Source organism: Triplophysa rosa, linkage group LG12 (assembly GCF_024868665.1).
Source record: "Triplophysa rosa linkage group LG12, Trosa_1v2, whole genome shotgun sequence".
In the NCBI taxonomy this organism is placed as follows: Eukaryota; Metazoa; Chordata; class Actinopteri; order Cypriniformes; family Nemacheilidae; genus Triplophysa; species Triplophysa rosa.
Genome location: NC_079901.1, coordinates 25,068,901 through 25,088,067, shown reverse-complemented (window position 1 = coordinate 25,088,067; position 19,167 = coordinate 25,068,901). Strand labels below are relative to the sequence as shown.

At 39.8% G+C, this 19,167-nt stretch overlaps 1 protein-coding gene across 1 annotated transcript in view; it reads left to right on the top strand.

Annotated features, from left to right (window-relative positions):
• nptnb (neuroplastin b) overlaps nucleotides 1-19,167 on the top strand; it is a 30,704-nt gene that overhangs the window by 10,780 nt on the left and 757 nt on the right. Inside the window, exons 3-6 of the mRNA XM_057348345.1 lie at nucleotides 2,853-3,030; nucleotides 3,905-3,999; nucleotides 13,461-13,597; nucleotides 14,973-15,246. Coding sequence (XP_057204328.1) covers nucleotides 2,853-3,030; nucleotides 3,905-3,999; nucleotides 13,461-13,597; nucleotides 14,973-15,246 — 684 coding nt within the window. The remainder of the gene's footprint in view (nucleotides 1-2,852; nucleotides 3,031-3,904; nucleotides 4,000-13,460; nucleotides 13,598-14,972; nucleotides 15,247-19,167) is intronic.

Below are 19,167 nucleotides of genomic sequence, written 5' to 3'. Positions count from 1 at the left end.
TGGAGATCTGCTGCTTAAAAACATCTGCTAAACATCTTAGAAAGAGCTGTTAAATCATAAACATCTTACAGACATCTTCTAGATGTCTATATGACGTCTGACAGCAGACATCTCCGAGACGTATTGCAGATGAGCAAACGATGTATTGTAGATGTCTTGCAGATGTAAATGCAGACGTCAAATAGACGTAAACCAGATGTATGTGCGCTATCAGGGCTTCCATCAAAAACGTTAAGCTCCTCCCCCTCTCAAAACGACCTCCGCGAGGGCGGAGCTGCGATGACTGACAGACTGCAAACTGGCATTCAAATCTTTAACCTTTTAACGATCCAATCAAGTCCCGTCCTACATTTGTTCTCATTTCAGAAGTCGTTTCACTCAGGTATACGTCACGATACAGAAAAAAAGACAATCGCTACTTTCGTTTCATGCCGACTTAAAAAAAACATTTCATAATGTTTCGTTAACATTCCCATTTTCATTACTTTTTTAAAATGTTGTTTCCCGTTATTTAAAATGCTTAATGATGAAAGAACAATATTTTTATACCAATCTTTAGCAATGGCAATGTTAACAAAATGCCTTTTTAACGTTACTACAAGAACATTTTTCGAAAGAGCCCTGTTAGCTGTCTTCATGGTTGAGTGCTGTAGAGAATCATGTCAAGTTGTCCCTAAACAAGAGGGTTTACATTTTATTTTGTTGATCGTGTATGCTTCAGTGTGCATCCAAATACTGTATATCAGCACACACACACACACAGTCACACGGACATCTATGAATACCACTGAAATTGTGAGACTATGTGATGTGTTTTAAATGAGGAATGTTTTGTATTTGTTTTCCTGATTTGTATGTGGTTTTTTCGTTGTTGTAGTTTTGGTTTAGCTTGAGTTTATCTCAGTGTGTCCTGACGCCTCCGAGCCTCTTGTTGTGGATGATTCTCAGAAAACTGTAAATCCTCTAGTCTCTGTCTCACCCCCCCATCCTGTCTGTTCTGCACTTCCTGTGTTGCTTCCTGTTTCCCGTGTCTTTATTTTGTGATATTATTTACTCTGGATCTTTTGTACGTTTTTGTTTTGTGCGTTGCTTCAAAGCCCGGCGTTTCGTGCGGCGCCTCTGAAGTCCTGCTGTGTTTTATCTGTGCGTTGTGTCCTTGAACAAGGGTGGATGGGAATTTGGAAGAAGACACAAGGAAGGGTTATGATGTTAAAGATATGGCCTTATCTCGGTAAAAATGAAAAATGAAAGACATGAGCCTGTGTCTCGACAGGTCATCTGTTATTAAAGCGAGCCGTGCGCGGTCAGAGTTTGACCTTGTGTCTTCTTTGCATTTGCTGTTTGTCTGTGATTCAGTAATGACATTATAGATGTGAGCGAACCAGCCTCAGTACACATCTGATTCAGGATTACTGTCCTCGTCGTCTTCTGACGAGTGTAAAAACGTGAGCGACGTTTCAGATATTTGCCCGAGGTCATTTCCAGCAGAGTGAACCTGCTTCATATTCTGTCATTACTGAGAATCGATGTTTCATATTATATACATGTAACGTGATCCGATCACATGTATATAACAGGCTATACACGTGTGTGAGTTTCTGCTGGTCTTAGCTGCCGTGTGCTCGTGAACTCTCTTCAGTTTCTGTAGTGAGAATATATTTTCATTCCTAAAATGATTTTACTTTCCAGTTTTCCTCCTCCCCAACAGCTGTCCTGTCACTGAAGTTATTGACCCATCTTCTTTTTTTATTCTCTCTCTCCTCTCGGCAGGTGTCCTCCAAATGACCTTCAGCAGATTTCACTGATCTCAGTCCAGACATCCGACAGATATATATACTGTATTTATTTAGTGTCGTGTGTAGACGGAAGCGAGTGTAGATGTGGGTGGAGATAGAGAGCGAGTATTATCAGTAACGCTTTATCCGAGCTGCAGGAGAAGGTGTAAGGAATGCTAATTGGAGCTGCCGGCGGCTCACGGCTCGATGCTCCTCCCCCCGAGCGGGAATTATATCCGGAGATTTACTGTACAAGCCAACGGCAGGGCGATTATGCCACACTCTTCTTTTTACAACTGGGTGATGGTGTGGTTGCTATGCGAGAGACGCCTGGTAACACATCAACTCAACCGGCCTCAACGGAGTCACATTCACATCACATTAAACAAGTGAACGTGCAGAGGTGTTAAAATACATCAAAGTGTCATCTGTGTACCAAGATGGAAAGAAAACCTTTATCTGAAGAAAGAATTTCAAAAAATTCTTAAATCAAGATGCATCAAAAATAAATATAAATAAGAATCTAAAAACAACATACTGTGATGATAATTAAAATGAATTAAAAATGAGGTACATAAGGTATATACAGTACATATCTGCCAGATAAGAAAAATGATTTCCCTGTTTTCCCAATGAATCTTTTCTGTTTTTATAACTTTTGAACAATTTCTTAATCACTTAACTTTCTGAAAAACTTAAGTCTTTTTGCTTAAGTAAATGTATTTTGAGTTCAGATTGGTTAGGTATTTGTAGCCTACAAAAAAACAAAACTAAAATACTAAATAAAAAACATTTAATTAAAAGGTTTGTTTTAATGATTCATTTCAATTATTTGTACACAATGTTATTGGCCTTATTTTTGTTTTTTTATTTTAGACACGAGTTTTGACTTTATAGCATCAGTTTCGTCTATTTCAATTTCATCTATTTCGTTAAAGAAATGTTTAGATAAGATGAAGATAGATGTGCGTCTCTCTCTCTCTCACTCACACAGGCAGACATCAGACAGCAGTGTTTGTCCATTAAAATACATGTTTGTCAACTCTTTAACTGTCCGGGACTTTGTGTTGATTTCAGAGCCGAAAATCAACGCATCCGATCAGGAGATTTTACAACCCAAAACTCCACAGCAGACGTCCATCATTCTTCAGTGTAACCTCACCAACTCACACAGCGCCCATCAGGACACCTTCTGGATGAAGAACGGCCAAGAGATTTACAACACCCGGACACAGAACAAAGACACAGAACACAAGTGAGAGTGACTTTCAGCCGAATGAATAAGACCGAATCATAGATGAAACACAACGTTCAGTCTTCATTTGTTCTCTCTCATGTGGTTGTAAATCTGTTGGGAGTCTTTCTTTAATAGAACACAAAAGAAGATATTTTGAGAAATGTCTCTATCAATAGAGTTCAGTGTTGTTCGATTATCAACATTCTTCCAAATATCTTCTTTTGTGTTCTGCAGAAGAAAGAAACTCATGCAGGTTTGAAATGACAGGATGAGTTAATGAATAGTTCAAATGCGCTGGCAGTGCCTGAAACTGAACTTTTGAATGAGTGTTGGTGGGACACTTCAGGATTTTCGAGCACAAAATGTCTTCAGGAAGTCATGAATCCCCCTCACCAGAGCTTTCAGAAAGTCTCTTGCGTGTGTGAGAGTGATGTGTTGAGAGGCGATGTGCTGTCAGACTGGATGTCACGGGCCTGTAGAGACACATCACAGCGCTGTGTGCCCGAAGCCCCTGTACTGACTGGTGAAGTCCCGGCTCCAATCTCTACTCTCACAATGCTTTCTAGATTCTTCAAAACAACCGTCTTTAGGCAAGCCACAGCCCTTTTGAAGGGTTCACCCAAAAATGAAGATTCTGTCATCATTTACTTGCAAAGGAAGATATTTGGAAGAATGTCAGTAACCAAACAGATCTCATCCCCCATTGACTGTCATAGCAGGGAAAATAAATGTAGGTTTGGAATAACCTGAGGGTGATGATGACAGAATTCTTATCTTTTTAACCTGATGATGGATGAGACAAGAGAAATAGATTTTCTTCTTAACTTACTCTACCGTTTATTATTTTAAGAGGTGGGTGTGCAGTAAAGATTTTCACGTCTGTGTTTTGTAGGTTGAGTAAACCGCGAGCGGAGGATTCTGGTGAATACATGTGTGTTTACACTTTCAAACTGGCTCCTAATGCCAACGCTTCCATTGAGGTCAAAGGTAAGAAATCCTTTAAGACATCACTTTAAAACTCATTAGCACCAATGAGACGTTATCCAGCCGGAGCTTTTCTTCACCTTACGATGAACTCACCTGAGACCAAGCCTTCTCGGGCCCCCCCTCAGTTATATTCGAAGAACTGCTAAACCAAATGTGCAGTCAAACCGTCACCATATAAAGACGCGCTCGTTACACTCGTGAAATAAAAATAAACAAACACAAAGCGAACGCGTCATAATCCCAAAAGTGGGCAAAACATGATGTACATAAATTAAACAACATTATCGAGTAATAATCTTACAAATCAGAAACAGCCCAGCGAATAAAATGAACTTAATATCACTAAAAGAGCTTCTTTCTGCTTTCCTCAATTAAATCCTTCAAATCAATCTGACGCAGAATGTCGTTCTCACTTGACATTGCTGTCAACCAGTTCAGCATTTGTTCATGCATTGATGTCCGCAGTTTATCTTTTAAAAGTCCCAATTTTGAAAACGATCTCTCTCCTGAGGCATTTGACACATGGGAGGGTGAGAAAGATCCTTAACGCAGCTTCAACATTGGGAAAAGCACACTGGACTCTGGAGGAGCTGCTTTTCTTTGAGGATAAACATTACAGTTCATCATCGAAATGTTCCTGTAGATCTTCGCACTTTTTTTAACGAGACTCTGACATGCCGCGCGCATCTCTTCACTGGGCATGCCTTTTAGACGGGTTAGAGAGCCCCAGTAGTGGAAGGTTTCTTAAGTTTGTATGCTGTCATATTTTCTTACATTTTCATTCGACACGTTGAGGTGACGACGATGTCCTTTATGTACGTGTCCGCTTTGACTCTTGATTTGTGTGTGTGACAACGATGCTCTCTCTACGTAACGTACGCATAATTGCCTCGATCAAAATGTGTTTTCAAACTCACAAGAGAATTCTCTCGGGGGCCCCCAAGTGTTCGGGGCCCTGGGCTGCACTGTTGCCCATTAGGAAAACACGGCCTTGCCTGAGACAAACACTTCTGACAAGAGTCATTTACCGTAGTAAATACAGATCATAGTCATGTACAGAACACATATTCTGCTGTCACAAACAGTCCAATGTGTCAAACTGAGCTCTGCAATCAAAAGTCATTAATATTGAAGATCTCAATATCAACTCAAACATTTCTCGTCACGTTTACCCAAATCCATCCATACTCTTCATGTGTTTACACAATTACACTCTATTGATTCTCTTTCATTTCTCTTGAGCAAGTTTAGGAGAAACATCCGAGACTACCGTTGCGTATTTTAAATATACAACAGACCACAGTTGATCTTCTGTGCTGTATGTGAGCTGAAATCTGTACAGCAGTGCCTGATTCCCTCAAACCCTGGAGACCGACAGCATCTGATCTGACCTGAGTGTTCCTCACAGTTAAGCCCATTTGTTTTGACAGCGGCGTCAGACGCACTGAGCATGCCCAGACTCTTGAAAGCGTCGTCTCTTGGTTACGTAACGTGATGATGTCGCTCTGGTCGTGTGTTTCTGCCCGCAGCCTGTGAGATGACAGCATGCAGCTCCCATGTGCCGCAATCTCTGTTCCGCTAGAAACACATGACAACCGCAACTCCCCCTCAGACCACACCTGCCATCTTTTGATTTGTCCTCTTTTTGTGTTTGTAAGAGTCATGAATCAGGCAAAAACATGTCCAGGTCACATTTTAATCCTACGACAGATACTGTAAAAATACGTCAGAATTATATCTTTTCATCACATTACAGTTATGAGATAACATCAGAATGTATTGAATCATAACGGTGCTGAAATGGATTTTATATTATTTGGGCAAAATGTATTTTCTTGTTTTTTGATTTTGATTTTGTTGACGGACTATGTGACATTTCTACAAATATTAGATGAATATGACATCCTGTTATTCTGCACAATTCAAGTTGAAAGTGTCCGATTCAGCAGTCTGTTCACCCCCAACCGCTTGTGTCTTTGGCACTCTCTCTCTCTCTCTCTCTCTCTCTCTCTCTCTCTCTCTCTCGCTCTCTCTCTCTCTCTCTCTCTCTCTCTCTCTCTCTCTCTCTCTCTCTCTCTCTCTCTCTCTCACTCACTCTCTCTCTCTCTCTCTCTCTCTCTCTCTCTCTTCTCTCTCTCTCTCTCTCTCTCTCTCTCTGTCTCTCTCTCTCTCTCCTCTCTCTCTCTCTCTCTCGTCTCTCTCTCTCTCTCTCTCTCTCTCTCTCTCTGCTCTCTTCTCTCTCTCTCTCTCTCTCCTCTCTCTCTCTCTCTCTCTCTCTCTCTCTCTCTCTCTCTCTCTCTCTCTCTCTCTCTCTCTCTCTCTCTGTCAGAGACAACAGATGGAGGCTTGTGTGTGGTGGGGTTGGGTGGGATTAAGTCTCTGGAATCACTCCCAGCATTTCTAAACCGTCCACTATCATAATCTGCCTTGAGTGTACAAACTTCTTTTCTCAATCTGATTTGATTTATGTGAAATGAATTCACCTCCTCGACATCACGTCAGGTGAAATCATACGCCAGCAGCACCTTCACGCGTTTTTATATTTAGTAACAGGTTACTAGTGAAGGATGTTTGCGTGCCATCCGGTGCCAAGGGGGGCACTCGGGGGCCCTGCCCTCCCCACAGGGTTGTTGTGTGATGAATCTAGTCCGGTTGTTGTGATGATGCGTCTTTACGCAGTGTATTAATGTATACGTGTAATATTGTTTAATTTGTGTTATTCTTGTTCACCTGCATGGAAAATGAGCCAGTGTTGTACAGATTTTCTGATAGGTTCATTCACTTAGGATGCTGCTTTGTGATTGGTCCCTATCTCTAAAGCCCGCTCCCACACCTAATCCTAACCCTAACCTTCGAAGGGGAAAACAGGGGAGTCAAAATCTCACGGGGAGTCAGTTGTATAAGTGTGCCCTTGTACAGATGTGGTACTTTTGACTTTTTTTGTATTAATGATGTTAATTGCGCTGGGAGCCAATTGCCCTCATGTTAGTCGGGGTCTGACGCCGACTCTGGCTGTTGACATGTGTGTTCGCGCATGCCGCTCCGACCATACAGCATCATGACACGTTACATTTCTCAAGGGGAAAAATCGAACATATTTAAAGAGTAAATATTACATTCACACACTGCATCAAATGTCATTTTAAGGACATTGTAATAGTTACTCTTTAAGATCATTTGAAAAGCTCGCGCAAAGACAGCACAATGGAGCGGAGACCATACATTACACAAAACACTGAGCGCTTCCAGCGCTGACCTGATAGTTGCTGCTTAGTTTTTTTACCTAAACATTTTGAACGTGATCCGCAAAATATAGATTTGTATGACAAATTAATAAAGAGATTCCATGCCATTCCAAGTCATTTTCTCCTGCAGCCGGCCCTGGTGCCGCTTTTTTTAACTGGATATATTTTCTGGTACGACCGTGAGTTCCGGTCACAATCACAGATATTCCGTCTGCTGCTGTTTTTTGGGGGGTTTGGGTTACACGAGCTCTTTCCTTTCAGGCCAAATGAGATGTCCCCACAAATAGCCACGTGAAAGAGCTCTCAGCATCCCGACACTGTCACTGATCTCAGCTCAGCATTGATCACACGCTTCCCACGGCCATCAGTATTGGAAATCAGGCCGCGCTGATAGAGAGAATACAGTGACGTCTCAGAGATGAGCTGTGAATGAGGATGATGCAGAGCTAAGCTCCCGCGTGCCGTTCTGCTGTCACACACACACTCACTCGTGCAGATGGTAATTATAGCTGGTGATGTCAGTCAAACTCCAATCCACACCCTCACAATCCCTCACGGCTCTCTCTCGGCTTCATTTCATCCGCATTAATTGCACGGATGGAATTACTGCAATTTTGCAGATTAGTAACAGACTGGAGAGAAGGTGGCGTGTGTGTGTGTGCTGTCATGCAGGATTTCTTCATTTGGGATAATATTCATGCGCGGGGGTTTCTGACGGTTGTGTATTATCTGCTGAAGGTTGGTGACTCAGCACATGTGAGAAGGTTAACCTGAATAATTCTCTTCTCTGGGTTTTATTTGAATGAAATCTCACGTCTGCGGTTGTGGCCACACACTCATACAGACACTTTTACATCCTACGGGTTCATGTTTTGTGTGCTCTGTAACTTTGTTCATCCGAGCATTATTAGTTTTGTCTATTTTCTCATTCTCCAGCCTGATCTGACAGTAACGCAGAACTATTTTGTGATTTGTTTTTTTGCTCATTTGTATAAATTAGGGCTGTCAAACGATTAATGGCAAGTGTGCCATAATATATGCCTGTGTACTGTGCATATTAAATTTGCATTTTATAATCACATACACACACGTGTATAGTACAGACATTTTTAGGGGCAGTGGCCGAAACTCTTAGAAATGCCTTTCTTATGATCACACTGTAGCACTCAGTAAATATCTTCATCTATATTTTGTGTCGTACTATGCTCGAGGGCAACTCTTTGAAAACATTTATAGTAGCCAAAGCCATTATTGCATTTTCACAATAATGGTGATTTGTTGAAATTTCAACATTTTTTCAACATTATTTGCAGGCCAAAAGTGATATTGATGCATATTGATGTTTTAACATTGGTTCAATAGGTTTAAGGTACTCCCTTGCTATCTGGGCTACTGTTAATATGGTCTAAATATTATATTAATATAGTATATAATATTATGTCATAGATGACTGGTTTTAACTAAGAAACTAGATGATAGTGGGAAATGTACTGTACAGGAGTTAGTGTGAAAAACGGTCCGCTTTGTGTAGGCATTTACTATAAAGTGTGCCAATAACCGCATATTTGGTGTTTTATCAAATCGGGTTCAACCATTTTGATTCGACAAGAATTCTAATTCTCTTTGAGAACGTGGATATTTTGTAGGCCTACACGTTGTTAGCAGTTGTCACCAATAAAAGACCGGGAGCAAAACATTACCTACAAAAAATTCAAAAAACAAACTCAAATGATTAATTCTGCGGATCAGGCACTGTCTGTAATGTGGAATATAATTTCTTACAGTAATGGGATGAACTTCTGAAACTGTTGTCTTCACTCTTGCATGCGGGAAAACACGGAGAGGATTAGCGGAATGAGAGTTAATACTACATGCTACATTTGAAATGGAAAAACAACCGTCTGTGACCTGATTTCGAACAAAATCTGGTCCAAACGACAATTCCTTTCTATGGAAGCCCATTTCCGCCACGTGATAAAAAAAATCAGGCTCTAAAAAGTCATAATTATGAGATAAAAAGTCATAATTATGAGATAAAAAGTCAAAATTATGAGATAAAAAGTCATAATTATGAGATAAAAAGTCAAAATTATGAGATAAAAAGTCATAATTATGAGATAAAAAGTCAAAATTATGAGATAAAAACGCTGGTGACATCCGCTGGTTAGAATGGTGTAAATGCAACTCAGTGGTTTTACAAACCAATTGCGATTGGTTATATATATATTTTAGTTATTTGTTTTCAGTTTTCAGTATTTTTTTAAGCTTCCAGTGCAGACATCCAAATGCATCAGCAGACACACAATAATAAAACAGAGTACAAAATATATAAACATATAAATAAAATACAACTGTAAATAGACAGTTGTACAGAAGTAATATGCTGTATGTAAAATAGATTGGAAATTTGCGAATATTCAAATTAATTAAAAGCAATATGTCCAGATGCTCTAGTACTCCTTCTGAAGCACCGACCAGAGGGCAACAGTTCAAAGATGTTGTGTCCAGGGTGTATCAAGTCTGTAATGATTGCACTTTACAAGAGTGGGAAAGAAAGCACCAATGATCTTTTCAGCAATCTGGACTATCCGTTCTTGTCCACTTGTGATCAACTGAGTAGCCGAGGCAAACCTGACAGGGATTAAAGCACACAGAACAACCTTTGTTGGGCCCTATGTGGGTCTCCCACTTCAGGTCCTTTGAGATGGTGGAGCCCAGGAACCTGAAGGACTCCACAGCCAAACAATTACAAAATATTGTGTGTTTTGGGCCACATTCAATGTACAATGTACAAACCCGATTCCAAAAAAGTTGGGACACTGTACAAATTGTGAATAAAAACAGAATGCAATGATGTGGAAGTTTCAAATTTCAATATTTTATTTAGAATACAACATAGATGACATATCAAATGTTTAAACTGAGAGAATGTATCACTTTAAGGGAAAAATAAGTTGATTTTAAATTTCATGGCATCAACACATCTCAAAAAAGTTGGGACAAGGCCATGTTTACCACTGTGTGGCATCCCCTCTTCTTTTTATAACAGTCTGCAAACGTCTGGGGACTGAGGAGACAAGTTGCTCAAGTTTAGGAATAGGAATGTTGTCCCATTCTTGTCTAATACAGGCTTCTAGTTGCTCGACTGTCTTAGGTCTTCTTTGTCGCATCTTCCTCTTTATGATGCGCCAAATGTTTTCTATGGGTGAAAGATCTGGACTGCAGGCTGGCCATTTCAGTACCCGGATCCTTCTTCTACGCAGCCATGATGTTGTAATTGATGCAGTATGTGGTCTGGCATTGTCATGTTGGAAAATGCAAGGTCTTCCCTGAAAGAGACGACGTCTGGATGGGAGCATATGTTGTTCTAGAACTTGGATATACCTTTCAGCATTGATGGTGCCTTTCCAGATGTGTAAGCTGCCCATGCCACACGCACTCATGCAACCCCATACCATCAGAGATGCAGGCTTCTGAACTGAGCGCTGATAACAACTTGGGTTGTCCTTGTCCTCTTTAGTCCGGATGACATGGCGTCCCAGTTTTCCAAAAAGAACTTCAAATTTTGATTCGTCTGACCACAGAACAGTTTTCCACTTTGCCACAGTCCATTTTAAATGAGCCTTGGCCCAGAGAAAACGCCTGCGCTTCTGGATCATGTTTAGATATGGCTTCTTTTTTGACCTATAGAGTTTTAGCCGGCAACGGCGAATGGCACGGTGGATTGTGTTCACCGACAATGTTTTCTGGAAGTATTCCTGAGCCCATGTTGTGATTTCCATTACAGTAGCATTCCTGTATGTGATGCAGTGCCGTCTAAGGGCCCGAAGATCACGGGCATCCAGTATGGTTTTCCGGCCTTGACCCTTACGCACAGAGATTGTTCCAGATTCTCTGAATCTTTGGATGATATTATGCACTGTAGATGATGATAACTTCAAACTCTTTGCAATTTTTCTCTGAGAAACTCCTTTCTGATATTGCTCCACTATTTTTCGCCGCAGCATTGGGGGAATTGGTGATCCTCTGCCCATCTTGACTTCTGAGAGACACTGCCACTCTGAGAGGCTCTTTTTATACCCAATCATGTTGCCAATTGACCTAATAAGTTGCAAATTGGTCCTCCAGCTGTTCCTTATATGTACATTTAACTTTTCCGGCCTCTTATTGCTACCTGTCCCAACTTTTTTGGAATGTGTAGCTCTCATGAAATCCAAAATGAGCCAATATTTGGCATGACATTTCAAAATGTCTCACTTTCAACATTTGATATGTTATCTATATTCTATTGTGAATAAAATATAAGTTTATGAGATTCGTAAATTATTGCATTCCTTTTTTATTCACAATTTGTACAGTGTCCCAACTTTTTTGGAATCGGGTTTGTATATGGAATCCTTTCAACAAAAGATCTATGAGCTACTGAAAAGTATTTCACTGGTTCCTATCTACCAGATAACATGCCTGCTGAAGCCAACAAACTACCAGTAAAAACCCAGAGAGGTTTCTATTGTGAAACATGCAGTAGTAGTAATATCATAGATTTGTGAAGCCATCTCTTAAATGCATAATTTTTGATGTATGATTTTGGAGGGCAAAAAATACACTGCTGTTTAAAAGTTCTAAAACACTTGAATGTTTGACTGAAATGTTTCTCATGGTCTTAAAATCTTTTAATATGAAGATGTATGTTTAAATGTTTGAAATGACTTTAGTAGACAAAAATATAATCGTGGCAACATATTAATTTATTTTATTAGACGACAAAAATTGAGGACCAAATAAAAAAAGCAGCCAAGAAATGAATAGATGAAATTTCTGCCAATACTATTGAAAAATCTTCCTACAAGGTGAAATTTCAAGAAGCTGCTCAATCATGCCAAAAGTACAATTTTGGAAAGGGTGGCTACTTTGAATATGCTACATATATTCTTTAGTCCTGCATATAGTTTTGAATTATTCTGGATGCTTTTAAACATAATTCCTAGATAAAGTTATGATGAGTACTATAATTCTAAAATGTGGCCTGTCAATTTGTAGTATTTAAGTAATTTTTCTGTTTGATGAGGCTTCTAAAATGGGACTTCGGATCAGTTCAAAACAAATGAATCAGGTTGCTTGTTTCAGCATAATTAAATAAAATAAAAAATGTACAGTTATTTATATGCGCAGAGACTATTTGGAAACGTCATGTAAACCCCGCCTCCAGAAACAAGGGGGTGTTGGATTGTTCGAAAACACTATACCGTCTCTCAACGTTTTTGAGCTTCGTTTTTACCCCAAAACGCAGAACGAAAGCGCAATTCGCCTGGACTATGCCGAGCCCTTAAAGGTCTTTGAGCAGGGATGTTGAATGGATGGCGTGTATATACATTTAGGAAATATTTAGTATTTACTTAAAATATATATATATAAGTGTTTATTCGTTTTTATATTAAATATATGCATGCATGTAAGTGCGTATTTGAAGAGTTTGGTTCCAAAATGAGATAACTTTTGAAATGTTTCAAAAATCATGCTTTTTTATTGTGCATTGCAATTATTATCAGTCAAACTGCAGTTGGTTTGTTTTGATTTAAGCCATAATAACTAAAAAAATACAGCTAACTAACGCAATAAGTCACAATAAAAACAAGATAGCATAATAAAAAACATGATTTTTCAACAATTTTAAAAACTGAGTTATCTCATTTTGGAATCAAACTCTTACAAAATGAACATACACAGTGCACAGACATATATTATGTAAACACAGACTTTTATTTTAGATGTCATTAATCACGATTGATCGTTTGACAGCCCTAGTATACCTTTGTCTGATGTGAACAGTACAAAAGTGTATGATTATTAGAAAAAAGCAATAAAGAAGCCTCACTCCTAAACCCAGATCCTACTGAAACACAAATGAGATTATATGACTTCATATGAATTAGCCACCCTGAAAAAGAGCTATTCATTCCCATCAGAACTGAAGTGAGATGGTGTTGGTTCAACCTGTACGCTGTTTTTATTCTGTGTGAAATGACACTTTTGGTTGAACCGGTTGTTTAACTTCATGCATTGTGGTCTGCAGATAACATGATGTCAGAAACATCACATCACATGACCTGAAAGATAAACAGAATGTCAAGACATGATAAAAAGAGTTTTAAACGAGAGAAAATAACCAGACGTGCCGGTCGAAAAGCACAAACGTTGTTTTGTGTTTTCTTCCAGCTGCGCCAGAAATCACCGGCCACAAACGCAGCGAGAACAAGAAAGAGGGAGAAAGTGCCATGATGTACTGCAGGTCGGTCGGGTACCCGCATCCTGTGTGGACGTGGCGTAGAAAAGTGGGCCGCTCGTCCTACATCGTGAGTACATGAAACACACGCAAATCCTGCTGCACTTTACATGTCACTATCAATGTTCTTTACTGGTGAAGTGTGTCATTTTTACCATGTCTCAGTTTAATATTCAAGGCACAAATTCATATTAATAATCATACTGTCTGTCAGAAAAGATCAATTTCCCTGTAAAGGAGAACTGAATACAAATTGATTTAAAAAATAAAAAACATCAACAACAATAATAGTCAAGATACTTCAACTGACAATATATACTTTGCAAAAAAGTTTATTCAAATGTACTTCTACACTAATAATAAGTCTGCTCTTTACAGTGCGTACTTCTCAGAAATATACTTTATATAATATACTTGTCGAAACAACATACAGTAGTACTCAAAGTTAATTACTTTTACATATTAAAGTGCAGTATAAAGTATACTTTATAAGCAATTTAGTTGCAAGTAACATTGTATACTACTAGTATTAGCACTTACTACATAAAGTGTACTTTAAAATATACTTGAAGTATACTTATTTTTTGTAAATAATCTATCAGCTTGATTCTGATTGGCCAGTCGTGACATTTGTAGGTTCGTTATTCCCAGATAACAACCGCTCAAAACTAATAACACACGGTAACCCGGATGCAGCAAATCATTTTGACAGGTTTTTTAAAATAAATTATATCTTTTAATAACGTATATGACATTATATTTACAAACGATTAAACCAAATTGCCTGTTCGTGACATTTGAAGGTCGTTTCTTACCTTAAAACCGAAACTAAACAGCTTTTCCTCGCGGAAGGTCTGCATTTGGTAAAAAGGAGCTCATAAAATATTTCTAATTCACATTTCATGTCCAGTTTTTTTCTCATGTGGCAAGTAGCCGTGTAATAAGCGGGATAATGATCAAGCTTCGCGTCGGGTCCTGATCACACTGTCGGGGCTTATTTCTGCCATAACAACCGGCTGCCTGTGCATTATGCAGCAAATCATTTGACAGGTTTAATTAAATTAAATATATCTTTTAACAACATATATGACATTATTATAAATTGCCTGTTCGTGACATTTGAAGGTCGTTTCTTACCTTAAAACCGAAACTAAACGGCTTTTCCTCGCGTAAGGTCTGTATTTGGTAAAAAGGAGCTCATAAAATATTTCTAATTCACATTTCATGTCCAGTTTTTTTCTCATGTGGCAAGTAGCCGTGTAATAAGCGGGATAATGATCAAGCTTCGCGTCGGGTCCTGATCACACTGTCGGGGCTTATTTCTGCCATAACAACCGGCTGCCTGCACATTATCCCTTCCGTGTTCTATAAAGCAGAAATGACACACTTCACTTTCAGATATCAGAGGACACAACCTTCATTCATGATCTTTTAACCTTGTGTAGGACATAGACAACACAACCGGCCGGTTCTTCATCAAGAACAGAAAGAATTACACAGAACTGAGTGTCGTCAATCTGGACATCAGCACAGATCCCGGCGAGTACGCCTGCAACGCCTCAAACGTCATCGGATCAAAAGAATCCGTCACCATCCTGCGTGTGCGGAGTCACCTCGCCCCGCTGTGGCCCTTCCTGGGCGTCCTGGCAGAAATCATCATTCTGGTGGTCATTATTGTGGTTTATGAGAAGCGTAAGAGGCCGGACGAGGTTATGGACGGTGAGTGATGATCTGTGTTCCTTCAGCGGTCTGTGGGGGGGATGCTGCAGTTTTTGTGTTTGAATGACACTCGTTAACATTGTCCTTTAAAAAGATCAACATGTTCAGCAGCAAACACAAGATGACTTGTTATAGATGATCATTTTCTTATCCATTGTTTTTCTGGGTTTAAACGTTAACTTTTAGAACTTTGACCTAAAACACGAAAAATGAATGCCAACAAAAATGTCTTGTCACAGAAGAAAGTGTTATTGCTCAGATGTTTCCCTTTCATAGCTCAGGAGACTTGATGGCTGTGTCTCCAGAAATAAAAAGAGAATGAAACGAGAGTGTAAATGTGCGAACACGTGAAGAGTCTGGAGGTGGAAATGAATGTAGATTGTCAAGGTAAAATAATCTGGATTTGAGTCAATGTGATGAGAAATGATTGAGTTGATATTGAGATCTTCAATAATATTACACGGCTCGTTAAAATGCTTGATTCTGATTGGCCAGTCGCGACATTTGCAGGTTCGTTATGTAAGGCATAATGTACAGGCAGCCGGTTGTTATCGCAGAAATCAAATGTCACGAACAGGCAATTTGGTTTAATCATTTGTAAATATAATGGCACGTAAGTTATTAAACGATATATTTATATTTAATTTGTCAAAAAACCTGTCAAAATGATTTGCTGCATCCGGGTTACCGTGTGTTATTAGTTTTGAGCGGTTGTTATCACACTGTCAAGGCTTATTTCTGCCATAACAACCGGCTGCCTGTGCATTATGCAGCAAATCATTTGACAGGTTTAATTAAATTAAATATATCTTTTAACAACATATATGACATTATTATAAATTGCCTGTTCGTGACATTTGAAGGTCGTTTCTTACCTTAAAACCAAAAATAAACGGCTTTTCCTCGCGAAAGGTCTGTATTTGGTAAAAAGGAGCTCATAAAATATTTCTAATTCACATTTCATGTCCAGTTTTTTTCTCATGTGGCAAGTAGCCGTGTAATAAGCGGGATAATGTACAAGCTTCGCGTCGGGTCCTGATCACACTGTCGGGGCTTATTTCTGCCATAACAACCGACTGCCTGCACATTATCCCTTCCGTATTGACTTTTGATTGCAGACTTGACCAATCTGAGCTCAGTCTGACACACTGTTGACATCTCTTCTCAAACTCCCATGACAGACACATCTGTCAGATTTCTGACTCTCAGGAGAAACATCTGAGACACACATGAGACTTCAGCAAAAGTTTCCATTTGCTCTCCATTTAATCTCACTCATGTCTAGGAGAAAGAACTGAGATGCGCAAGTGACGTCACGTGTGATTTTTCCTCCTTATGCAGAGGTATTGTTTACTGGAAGACTATATTGATGAAGAGGAGTGTTGTGCGAGTGTGTTGGTCAGGTGTGGTGTGTAATGCGTTGGTGCTGTTGTGCAGATTGAAGCGCTCATCAATAATGTATTCAGGAGCAGTGCGCTGTTAGTCGGGCATTCACAGAAGTGAACATTCATGAGGTTTGAGTCAGAGGAGAGCCGGTGGGAAACACTGACCCCTGTGCTTGACCAGCGGCGAGAGGACAGCAGAAGAATCACATCTGTAAGCTCTTGCATGTAAGTCAATGAATAATTGATGCGCACTCGTCCCCAGAAGAGAAAAACTTAATGCGTGTGATCAGTGAAGATATCGGGTAGCGTGTTGATTTAAAGCCAAAGTTCACACTAAATACCAAGAATCATGATGTGTTCCCTCACGTCGCTCCACAGAGGAGAGAAAGTGGTACAGGATGAGGACATGATGTGTGGACGTGATGTGGGCCGTGTTTCGTTAGGGAGGAGATCATCCCAGAGAGCAGAACACACGGTCAGCGAGTCTGTAGATGTGAACATGTGTGCGAGGAGAGGCAGTCAGGCATAACCTCATGTTAATTTGACCTTTACAGAAGCACAGAAGGGTATCTGAGAGCCAGGGGTGGTCAGTGGCTACCCTTTAAATCCGCTGCACATTCACTGGATCCTGGAGAGGAGCTGGTTAGGCCAGACGGCTGTTTGATATCGTTTGAAGGTCTTGTTGAAGATTCTACAGTCCTTCTGGAGTCCTTTAATGGTGGTTTGTGAAATGAAGGTCACAGGAATGAGAAAGAGGGAAACATGATTTGAGAACAGTCATTATGGAGATACAGGACGTCCTACACAATCCACTCAAACTCACGTGTATTCCCAAAAAAACCATGTGACTGCAGAAGTGAAATGGGCTGATAAATGGTGATATTACGGGACGCACGCCCAGTATTTGTCCAGGTCACAGTAAGATGTAATAAACCAGTGAAACTCTGCTGCTGTTCGACAAAACACCGGCGAGTTCGGCAGAAATAAAGCGCTTTTGTTTGTTCATTAAACCCAGAGCTGTAATTCAATAACTCTTGTGCTTTACCAATATTACTTACCTTCATAACTTTATTAAACGTTTTAATGGATTTTAAATTGAGCGTGAGGGCCTCTAACACAATCATATTTTATTGAACGGGTTAAATGAAATCATGAGTTAAACTTCTCCCTCATCGTGTGTTATATATCGTGTACTTTGTTGTTGGTAAGTCTTTCATGTCTTCAGAACTTTCAACTTTCTTTTGTTTTGCGTTTATTTGGTCTGTGACATTGACAAACGCTTTTTTAATGGTCTAATATGTAATGTAATATAATATATATGTGTGTGTGTGTGTGTGTTTGGAGGGGATTAACTGGTCAAGGTATCGAAAACAGTCTGACAGGACAACTCGACATTTGTTTTATCTTTCACGTCTCCTGTAATGAGGTCAGTGTCATAACAACATATCCAGGTCATATTTAATCTACAAATAACAAAACATTTATTCATATATCATGTAATAGACGCTGTTATGTTTTGCATAAAGACAATTAAGTGTAAAGGATTTTACTATATTTCTTAGATTGTTCTTTTTTAGGTGAAATATGACGCAGACACGCTGTAACGTTTTCGACATATTCATCCTGACACCTTCATTTCGCGTGATCTCATTATTTAGTCACATCTGGTCTTCTCTTTTACGGAAATTAAAAACCTACTTTTGACATGTAATGACAGAAAAGTGAGCTCTGCTGTAGTCACTGATGCACAGAGTTTTTTAATTTCAGATTTCACTGAATCACATCCAACATTACTAGGATTTACAAACAGGTAACTAGGAGTTACCTAACCGTAACGTCTCGTACATGTCCGTCTGTTTGAATACATCAGTGTCACCAAAGGTCGCCAGAAAGCCTAAACAACACACAGAGCGGTGAGAGAGATGGTGGTGTGTGAACGCTGTGTTCTCTTCTGGGGGTTTTCCTCAGGAGAGGGGCTGATGGAGATGGGCGGGGTAGATTAAGGTAGATTATCAACAGAAGAGGACGTCATGCCATGACGCACAATACACAAATCCTCATGTCAGGATTTCAGATTTTCACTATTGTTGTCTTTAACATCTCTGGTGGTTTGGAATCAAAGAACAGATTCTCGAAATGGATTCAAGACTCAAGTCGTACAGTCGGGTCAGCAATTCACATTTGTATTTGCTCTTGCAATAGTACCACCAGCTCCACTACGAAAATAAGGTTTTTGCTTTTTGAATCATTTTCAATATTTGGGATTCTTTATACACACGAGGGCAGTCGTGGCCTAATGGTTAGAGAGTGGGACTGTTGGTTGGATCCTCAGGGCCGGCGGGTAACGACTGAGGTGTCCTTGAGCAAGGCACCTGACCCCTACTTGCTCCCCGGGCACTGCAGTGATAGCTGCCCACTGCTCCGGGGGTACGTGTGGTCACTACTCTCTGGATGGGTTAAATGCAGAGGTCACATTTCGGGTACGGGTCACCATATCTGACTAATAGGTCACTTTCAAGGTTTTAATTTGCACAAA